Source organism: Apium graveolens, chromosome 10 (genome assembly GCF_009905375.1).
Source record: "Apium graveolens cultivar Ventura chromosome 10, ASM990537v1, whole genome shotgun sequence".
In the NCBI taxonomy this organism is placed as follows: Eukaryota; Viridiplantae; Streptophyta; class Magnoliopsida; order Apiales; family Apiaceae; genus Apium; species Apium graveolens.
This window is the reverse complement of record NC_133656.1, coordinates 143,746,088-143,756,470: the sequence shown is the minus strand read 5'-3', so window position 1 is coordinate 143,756,470 and position 10,383 is coordinate 143,746,088. Positions and strand designations below refer to the sequence as shown.

At 40.4% G+C, this 10,383-nt stretch overlaps 1 protein-coding gene across 1 annotated transcript; it reads left to right on the top strand.

Moving 5' to 3' along the window:
• Window positions 1-1,229: 1,229 nt before the first annotated feature.
• LOC141691086 (uncharacterized) lies at window positions 1,230-2,470 on the top strand. The gene is made up of 2 exons (XM_074495829.1): window positions 1,230-1,323; window positions 1,971-2,470. The coding sequence occupies exons 1-2, from the start codon at window positions 1,230-1,232 to the stop codon at window positions 2,468-2,470; spliced, it is 594 nt and encodes a 197-aa protein (XP_074351930.1).
• Window positions 2,471-10,383: the final 7,913 nt, after the last annotated feature.

Below are 10,383 nucleotides of genomic sequence, written 5' to 3'. Positions count from 1 at the left end.
AATGTTGAGATCACCGCAACATCTACCCCATTGTGGAGCTTCGACAGGCACTGACCGCTGAGAGAGCTATCAGGCTAGGCTACCCCGGGGACTTCAGGGTTGCTTCCCCGGCTATAGCTCGCCGAGAGATTGATGGGATTGAGCTCCATACTCGAGTACAGATGAGGATAACAGTGATGAGGGGATATATTCCAGTAGTTGATGCTGAGCTGATGCTAGCGGGAGTGATGAGGAGGGTTCGAGACCTCACGCGCAGTGACTCAGACTGAGAGACCAGTGACCACCTATAGACCTTCTAAAGGGCTGGGTGACTTGTCACCAATTTTGTTAGGATAGCTAGTAGTAGATAACATTTCTATCCCTTCAGGGTACCCAATATATGTATTTGTTATTCAGTATTGAGGATTATGTAGTTGATGTATTGTATTCAGAAACACGTATGAATTTGGATGGTGGTTATTGTCCCCATGACGTATCTGGGAGACCCTATTATATATTATCTGGTAGTTATAAAGAAATTGTCTTACCTTATTATTGGACCTTGATAAAAGCATGCTAAATATTTAAATACATGCTTACCTATAAATAAATTAATCCAAGTATAAGAATATGAAACTGTATCAACACCATTTTCATTAGCAGAATGATCCCACCTCGTAGAAGAGGAACTAGGGCTTAGCCTGCAGAATCTGTTAATTAATGACATAATAAACCTAACCTTATAGTGAAAGAGGAGAGTGAAGAGGACCTAGACTTTAATGAATTTGATGACGAAGGATATATAGAGGAAGAAGCTAAGGATACCCACCAAGGGGAAACCCCATGAATGAATTTATGGATCTTTTAAGGGCCAACCTGACCAACAGCCCCTTCCACCACCGCCACATGTTGTCCAACAAACTGCTGCTACCTCCTTTAGGGCGTTTATGTCTCTCAAACCCCCAGAGTTTCTAGGATCTGCCGACCCCGTTGAGTCACATGCCTGGATTAAGGAGATAGAGAAGTCTTTCGAGGTACTAGGTGTGGACAAACGACACAAAACCATCTTCTCCTCTTACACGCTGAAGGAGGAAGCTAACTATTGGTGGGAGTCCAAGCGTAAACTCGAGACTGACGCTGTGATCCCATGGGATAGATTCATACGACTATTCTTAGACAAGTATTTCCCTAGGTTTATGGAGACTCAGATGGAGATCAAGTTTTTAGAGCTGAAATAAGATAGAATAACGATGGCGGAGTATGAGGCCAAGTTTACTGAGCTATCGGGATTTGTACCAGAATTTGTGAATACGGAGGAGAAGAAGGCACGAAGGTTTCAGCTTGGTCTGAAATAATGGATCCAGAACCGAGTAGTAATGTTAGAGCTGACAGATTATGCCACCCTAGTGCAGAAGGCCTCGATTACTGAAGCTAGGTAGCGAGCAGATTTTGAAAGAGAAGGAAAGTAGGAAAAGGAAAATAGGAAGTCAAGGAGGAGGAGGAACCGGGAACAAGAGCCTTCCGATCGGGTTCGTCAGGGAGTGGTGTCCCAACCTGCGAGAGGCCCCGAATTTAGAAAGGCCCCAAGTGAGAGTGTTGGCCAGGGCAACGGACCATCTAGGGTGACATTTCACAGCCAACCCCACACCCATATAACAGAATGTCGAACTACGGAAAGAGACACCTTAGAGTGTGTGTCCAAGCGAGAGCCCCTCTGAAATGATTGAAGTGCAACCAACTAGGACACCTCGCCCCAAGTTGCCCACAGCCAGGAATGACATGTTTCCAATGTGGAAAGATAGGACACGTAAGGAAGGATTGCCCCACCAACAGGCCACCGGCTTTAGGAATGAGAAGAGCCACTTCCAGCCGGCCCCCAGCTGCTAGGACTTTCAACATGACCGTTTAGGATGTTGTCCGGAATACTAATGTGATATCATGTACCCTTCTATTAAATTTTGAACATGTAAATGTTTTATTTGATTCCGAAGCGACCAAGTCATTTATATCTAGAAATTTTTCTAATAAATTAAACCTTAATGTTGTACCTTTACGTGAGGTATTACAAGTAGAAATAGCAAACCGAGAAATCATTCCTGTTAATCAAGTACACCATAGATGTAAATTGAAACTAGAAGGGAAAGCCTTTGAGGTTGACTTAATCCCATTTGTGTTAGGAAAATTCAATATGGTCATAGAAATGGACTGGTTATCCAGTAATGGAGTGCAGATAGATTGTAAGAAAAAGAAGGTAAGAATAAGAGTGCAAGATGGTAAGGAGATAATGTTTAAAGGTCAACGAAAGACCCATAAATTTCTAACCATGTTTCAGACAAAAAATTTGTTGAAGAAAGGTAATGAGTCCTATTTGGCTTATGTGATGGATACTAAGAAGGAAATCCCTGACATACAGGACATACCCGTAGTGAATGAATTCGAGGATGTCTTTCCAAAAGACTTACCGGGGTTCCCACCCGACAGAGAGATATAATTCTCTATAGAAATAACACCAGGAACAACACCAGTATCTAAGGCCCCCTATAGACTGGCCTAGTTGAGATGAAATAACTAGCTTCTCAACTACAAGAATTGATAGATAATGGGATGATAAGACCAAGTGTGTCACCATGGGGTACACCAGTGCTGTTTGTAAAGAAGACGGATGGTAGTATGAGATTATGCATAGACTATCGAGAGTTGAACAAATTGACCATCAAGAATAAGTACCCTCTCCCTAGGATTGATGACCTATTCGTCCAGCTTAAAGGTGTTGTGCACTTTTTCAAAATAGACTTGAGAACAAGATATCACCAGTTGAAAATCAAACCTGAAGATATACCAATGACTGCCTTTCGCACTAGGTATGGACATTATGAGTTCTTAGTCATGTCATTTGGGTTAATCAACGCACCCGCATCCTTTGTGTATTTGATGAACAGAGTGTTCAAGAAGTACCTAGAAATATATGTGCTAGTCTTTATAGATGATATTCTAATATACTCAAAGATAGAACAAGAACATGCAGAACATTTGAGGATAGTCTTAGAGATTATAAGGAATAAAAATTTGTATGCCAAGTTCTCAAAATGTGAGTTTTGGTTAAAGGAGGTTCAGTTCTTAGGACATGTAGTAAGTAGCGAAGGAGTTCTAGTCGACCCCGCCTAGATAGAGGCAGTACCAATTGGGAAAGACCGACTACCCCAACCGAGGTTAGGAGTTTTGTGGGCTTAGCAGGATATTATCAGATATTCGTGCAAGAGTTTGCCAAGATAACCGGCTCATTAACTAGGCTTACCCGGAAAATGGAGAAGTTTGTGTGGATAGAGAAATGTGAGGAGGGCTTTCAAGAGCTGAAGAAGAGACTGGGGTCAACACCAATACTCACTCTTCCCGATGGAAAGGGAGAGTTTGTAATATACATCGATGCCTCGCACAAGGGGTTAGGGTGTGTGCTCATGTAGCACGGAAAAGTGATTGCGTATGCCTCTCGGCAGTTAAAAGAATATGAGAAAATGTACCCTACCCACGACCTAGAATTAACAGCCAAAGTGTTTTCCCTGAAAATATGGAGACACTACCTGTATGGAGAAAAATATGAGATTTACACAGACCATAAGAGCCTCAAGTATATTTTCACACAGAAGAAATGAAACATGAGACAGAGGAGAGGGCTAGAGCTGATTAAGGACTATTTGAAATCAGGTTAGTACCGGAACTAGCTGAGAAAATACGAGTGTGTCAAGTGAAACAGATGAATGAAGAAAGAGAAACATTGATCGGTAAGGAGGTCAGATGCGAGAATGATGAGAGAGGGATCATGAGGTATGCATCCCGAATTTGGGTTTCGAATGTGCAAGAACTAAAGGACGAGCTGTTGCATGAAGGAAACAGCTCCAGGTATTCAATCCACCCAGGAAGTACAGAAATGTACCGTGACCTAAAAGAATATTATTGGTGGCCTACCATGAAAAAAAGGATGTAGCAGAGTGGGTCAGCAAGTGCTTGACGTGTGACGGTGTCAACCTCGGGGTCATGAGTTGATGTCAGGAACAACAACAAACTACAATATAATACAACTAAACTCATAATATTACATAAACACGACCCCCTTACCAAGATCTTTTCCATTAGTTCTTGCTAGAAAGAAATCTCATATAATTGCTCCTTATCACCTCCTGGTATTCGAACTTCAATTTCCAACTTTTCCAATTCTTTTGCTAATTCCTCAGCAATCTTAATTACATTCAATCTTTCATTTCTGCTCAAGGTGCCTGCCACTACATTGGCTTTGCCTGGGTGGAAATTAATAGAACAGTCATAATCCTTAATCAACTCCAACCAGAATTCATACTTTGAAAACTTAGCATATAGTTGCTTCTCTCCCATCCTTTGTAGGGCAATCCTCAGGTGTTCTACAAAGGTTGGGAGAGAAGCAACTGTTGTTAGGCACAAAGCATGCGCTAATAATTCACACAAGTATATGCGTTCACAATTAATATAAAATGATTTCTAGTTCGTTCCCACAGAGACTCTGATTAATTATATTTAATTAACACTTACTCACCAATGTATGATTACTTCTCAATGTCAAGACAATAACACTTAAGGTTGATTAACTAATTATTAACTACGATTAACTATGAGAATAAAACACTTAAATTAACACGTGAATTAACAATATTAAACACACATGAGTTCATAACTTCATTACTACTTCATTAAATAGTTATTGTTATTACCCTTAGCATGTAACGGTGATGATATTAATCGAACAACACGAAACTGATAAAAGCCAACTTTCGTTGCACAATTACCATTCTACCAAGCATCCACAATTAAGATAGAAGTTGAATAGGCATCAATTATGTTGAGACCCTATATGTCTACAGAATTTGGCAACATAATGACTTAAGCGCAAGTTATTCATTATGATTACACAGGACAAGTAAAACGGTTAGAGTTACCCACTAATCATGCATACAATACATGAACCTATGCTAGCATGGCAATTTCTAAATCTCAAGATTCACTGTCACTTCACAAGAGATTAACAGGCTATCTTATATGTTCGCGACGCATATAAGACGAATAAGCACAACCTATGCTAGATATCATACAATCATCACATACCAAGGTATTAAACAATTAACTAAAGAAATCTATAGTAAATCCGCTATGACCCCATGATCACGATTAACCCATGATAGAACTCACCGTCACCATGGGTTCATATGAAAATATGATAATAACACAACAATATAAACTAATAAAAATACTTAATAAAATCAGAGTACGTCACAAGAGTATTAAGGTTCAAAGTAAAGAAAACTAGCATCTACTGTTACAACGAATAAAAGAATCACAAGATAACGTATGCTTCCTCTTCTTCGTTGCGGTGTGCTAAAACGGTCTCCTTAATCTTCTCTCCTTACTCCTTGCTTGTCACTTATTATTGTGAAACGTCTCTCAAGTAGGTTTATATAAGAGTCCACAAGAAACAGCAGTCTTAGAAGCCCAATAGAAGTTGAATTAGAAAATCCAGATTCGAAATTTACAACCCCAGGCGGCCGCCTCAGTTCCCACGTGGGCGCCTGCATCTCTAGGCGGTCGCCTGCATATCCCAGGCGGGCGCCTGCACAGCTTCTGGAAAATTCCACTTTCTGCTTTTAATTTTTCTGAATTCTACGCACAACTCCCCACAACTGATCCCAAGTACTTCCATAGGCTTATTATGATGAAATCTCCCTATTTATGCAAGTTATACCCTGAAATACACAAACACTAGAAAAACGCATAAAATACATAAAATACATAAAATACTTGATTTCAAGACATCAATTCAAGCCATTATAAGACGTTCTAAGTGGTATAAAATGCTACTTATCACACCCCCAAACTTAAATCGATGCTTGTCCTCAAGCGTCACAGACTCAAAAAAAAATAAAGACATGCATGAATGCAAACTACATGAAATGCAGCGATCCCCATCGCAATGACTAAATCAACTAACACATGACATCTCAACAAATGCAATTAGGCGACTAAAGATCAATCAAATCACGCAAGCTAACATACAACTAGAAACGTGGTGTGTGCGAATGCTTAACATATATGCTTCAAAACTAGATCTATTATCATAACTCAATTATCCTCAAGGCAATCACAAGATTATACGAAGAATATATTCTAGACACAAAATGACTTATAACACTTCAAGATCACTGGAGCTTATTACAGAATTATGCTTTTATTTAACACAATAAACAAATGCTTATTTGATCGTGCAATGAGTGAGGTCCACAAAAGACTTATGCAATGACATCCATTTAGCGAGCATTAGGTTAGCGGATCCCAGACTATAAAAGCCTTAGGTCACTAGGCACAAAGTCCCCTAAGAACTTAATAACTCGAATACCAAAGAGACCACTCGTGATCAATTATGCATTAAACCATAATTTTTTTTTTCAATTTTTTTTTAAATTTTTTTTCTTTTTTTTTTCAATTTTTTTTCTTTTTTTTTTCAATTTCTAAGCAAGTGTGTTTCACTCCATCTTACTCAACCCTAGACTACTCGCATAAAATACGAGCCGACTACTAACCATTTGACGCCTAGCCACAACTAGCAATGAATTCCAATATTTACTCCAATTCTATCTTTTCATGCCTTTTATCATTAAGAGCCTATCATACATTCTAAGCATAAGCAATAGATTAACCTCAAAAACCATCAAACCATGATAACAATCTAGTCCTTAAGCATACTCTAAGACTTAGTGAAATTACAAGTGTTTCTAGCATGCATGTCAACATAACAAGATTCAACATCACTCTAAAGCTATCACTACACTCGCATCAATATCATATATCAATTGGTAAAGCAACACAAAGGGATCATGGTATATGCATGAGCTATATGACATAATAAATAAAGCTATAAAATAAAAAAACTATATAGAAAAAAATATGCAACTATATGAACTAAACTATCATGAATATACAACTACATGACACACACACAAATATGTTCCTTAACTACCACCCCAAAACTTAAAATCTTCACTGTCCCCAGTGAAGGTAATAGAAAGGAACACAAGGTATACCTACTCAGAGAAATCATCATCATCATCATCACCCTCATAGGGTAGAGTGTCAAGAGGCGGATAAGCAGAGTCCTCACCAAAGACGGGCCACTGGATGTCAGCTCCAAGGCCTCTAAAAGCTGTCCCAAGTGCTAGGGTGAGCTCCTGTGCAAACCTACTCAGTGACTCATACATCGCATCCATCCTCCTGGAAAGCCTCCTGTACTGGACATCACCCATCCCTGAACCATCACCTCCCTGGGGTCTAGAAGAACCTGCCTCACCATGAGCCTGACTGGGCCTAGCCATCATAGCACCAGCTGCGGGACATCCTCCTGGGAGATGATATCCCAAACCATGCTCCTCGGGCTCTCCACCCGTCCACTCCTGCATCGCATTTAGCGTCGATAAATCAATAAGAGCGGCTGGCATCTGCAGCTGCTCATAAGAAGATTAGTAGACTCCAACTGCCTTGCATAGCTTCATGACAATAGAGGCATAAGGGATGTTGTAAAGCGTCCTCCCCCTCAAAAACTTCAAAATCCCTTGGTAGATGAACTCACCAAGGTCCACATAATACTCCTCATTCAAAATCCTCCACAACAACCTGGCTCTCTCAACTGTAACCTCATGTGCATGTGAAGAAGGCAAAATATTAGCATAAATAAAGGCATTCCATGCACGGGCATACCTGTTCATCGCAACAGCCGAAAAATAATGATACTCGTTAGATCCCGTCTTAAACTTCCACACCGTGCCTGACTGACAGAGAGTAGTAATAATCAAATCTGAGTTAAAATCTCAGGGGTCTTCTCATTCCAATTCTCATCCTGGGGCTTCCTTTGTCGCTGCCCAATAACACGGCGAATCGCCTCGGGCTGATAATCAACAGTAAGCCCACGAACAACAGAATACCCATTCTTGTCGGCCTTGGCGTTCACATAGAACTCGCGAACAACACTTATCGGGACCGCCTCAGGTGACTCGCAAAAAGTAATCCAACCCTTCTCTGTAATCATCGACAACAACTCACCATCCCTCCCCGATGGCAAAAATCCCCTCTCCTTCAGAATCGGCTTAGTCAGAAGCCTAGCATACTCCTCCTCAGCATCCCTATCCACCAATCATGGCCTTGCAGCAGTACCCCTTGAAGAATCAGCAGTCAGAATGGTGCTGCTGCTATCGAAAGTTCGAGATCTCTTTGGGGCCATTGAAACTGAGAATAAGAGTTGTAGAGTTGTGTTTTGTGTGTAGGAAAGGGGTTGTAAGTTGAAAATATATGGAAGTGTATATGAAGAGGTTGTGTGTATATATAGGGTAATATTAGGGTTATAATTAGATTATGAGTGGGATAATGGCTAATTTGTAGGAAGAATTCGTGGGTAATGGGGTTTGTAATGCTGTGGTGTTTTGTTTTTGTATTTTTTGTATTTTTTCTGTATTTTTTATAAGGCTGAAAATCGAATTTTCAAAATCCAGTTTCGTAGGCGGTCGCCTGGAACCAGCAGGCGGGCGCCTGCCAGCAAGCGATCGCCTGGACCTAACCTGCAGGCGGGCGCCTGGAAGGTTCCTGGGAAAAAAAAATTTTAGCCAATTTTTTTTTGATTTTTTTGGGTTTTTGGATAGAGTACTAAATTCTAAGGGTTCCTATGGTCTCATATCTTGGGTTGCCTCCCAAGAAGCGCTTCTTTTACGTCATTAGCTTGACGTAGAGTAGTTCGATCAAGTTGACAATAAAATGGCACTAACGACTTCCCGGTTTTTCGTATCCCCATAATAGTGCTTCAATATCTGACCATTTACTTTGAATGCGTGGCCCAGATCATTCTCAATAATCTCCACCGCTCCATGTGGAAACACAGTTTTGACGATAAATGGTCCAGACCGCCTTGATTTCAACTTTCCAGGAAAAGTCGGAGATGAGAGTTGAATAAAAGAACTTGTTGCCCCGGCACAAATGACTTAGGAGATAGCTTTCTGTCATGCCACCTTTTTACTTTTTCCTTGTACATTTTGTTGTTCTCGTACGCTTGAAATCGAAATTCATCAAGTTCATTTAACTGAAACATTCGCTTCTTCCCAGCTGCATCTAGATCAAGGTTTAAGTTCTTCAATGCCCAATAAGCCTTACGCTCAAGCTCCGCAGGTAAATGACATCCCTTACCATAGACAAGTTGAAACGGGGACATCCCAAGTGGAGTCTTGTATGCTGTTTTATAAGCCTAAACAGCTTCATCGAGCTGGACAAACAACTTTCTCTAGAATGTGCTTGATCTCTCTATTAGACACTTTAGCTTGACCATTAGTTTGCGGATGATAGGCAATAGCAATACGATGATTCACATTATAGCGCTGCATCATAGAAGTGAACTTACGATTGCAGAATTGCGACCCCTCATCACTTATGATAACTCGTGGCGTTCCAAACCTTGTGAATATCTGCTTATGAAGAAAACTCAACACTACCTTTGCATCATTCGTCGGTAGAGCCTTGACTTTACCCATTTTGAGACATAATCGACTACCAGCAAGATGTACTGATTATTGCAGGACGAGATAAATGGTCCCATGAAATAGATTCCCCAAACATCGAAGAACTCAACTTCAAGCATCACATTTAAAGGCATCTCATCCTTTCTAGTAAGGTTCCCAACTCTTTGGCAACGATCACATCTTAAAACAAACTGATGTGCATTCTTAAACAACGTAGACCAGAAAAAACCTGCTTAAAGAATACGAGCTGCTGTCTTTTCACCACCATAATGTCCACCATAAACTGTGGAATGACAGTCTCGTAATATCCCCTCCGTCTCACAGAATGGGATACATCTCTTGATGATCTGGTCAGCTCCTTGTCTAAATAAATATGGTTTATCCCATATGTACCACTTCACCTCATGCAGAAACTTCTTCTTTTGAGCCGCATTCATATTAGGAGGCATTATATTACTGACAAGATAGTTCACAATGTCTGCGAACCATGGCTCTTCCTCTTGAACTGCGGACAACTGCTCATCTGGAAAAGATTCGTTGATCAATGTCTTATCATGTGAAGTAGAATCGAGATTCTCCAATCTAGAGAGATGGTCAGCTACTTGATTTTCAGTACCTTTTCGATCCTTGATCTCTAACTCAAATTCCTGTAGCAAGAGCACCTAACGAATAAGTCTAGGCTTCGAATCCTTCTTTGAGACCAGATAGCGAATGGCAGCGTGATCAGTGAATACTGTCACCTTTGTCCCAAGTAGATAAGATCAAAATTTTTTACAACCAAAAACTATAGCCAAGAGCTCCTTCTCAGTAGTGGTATAGTTAATTTGAGCTC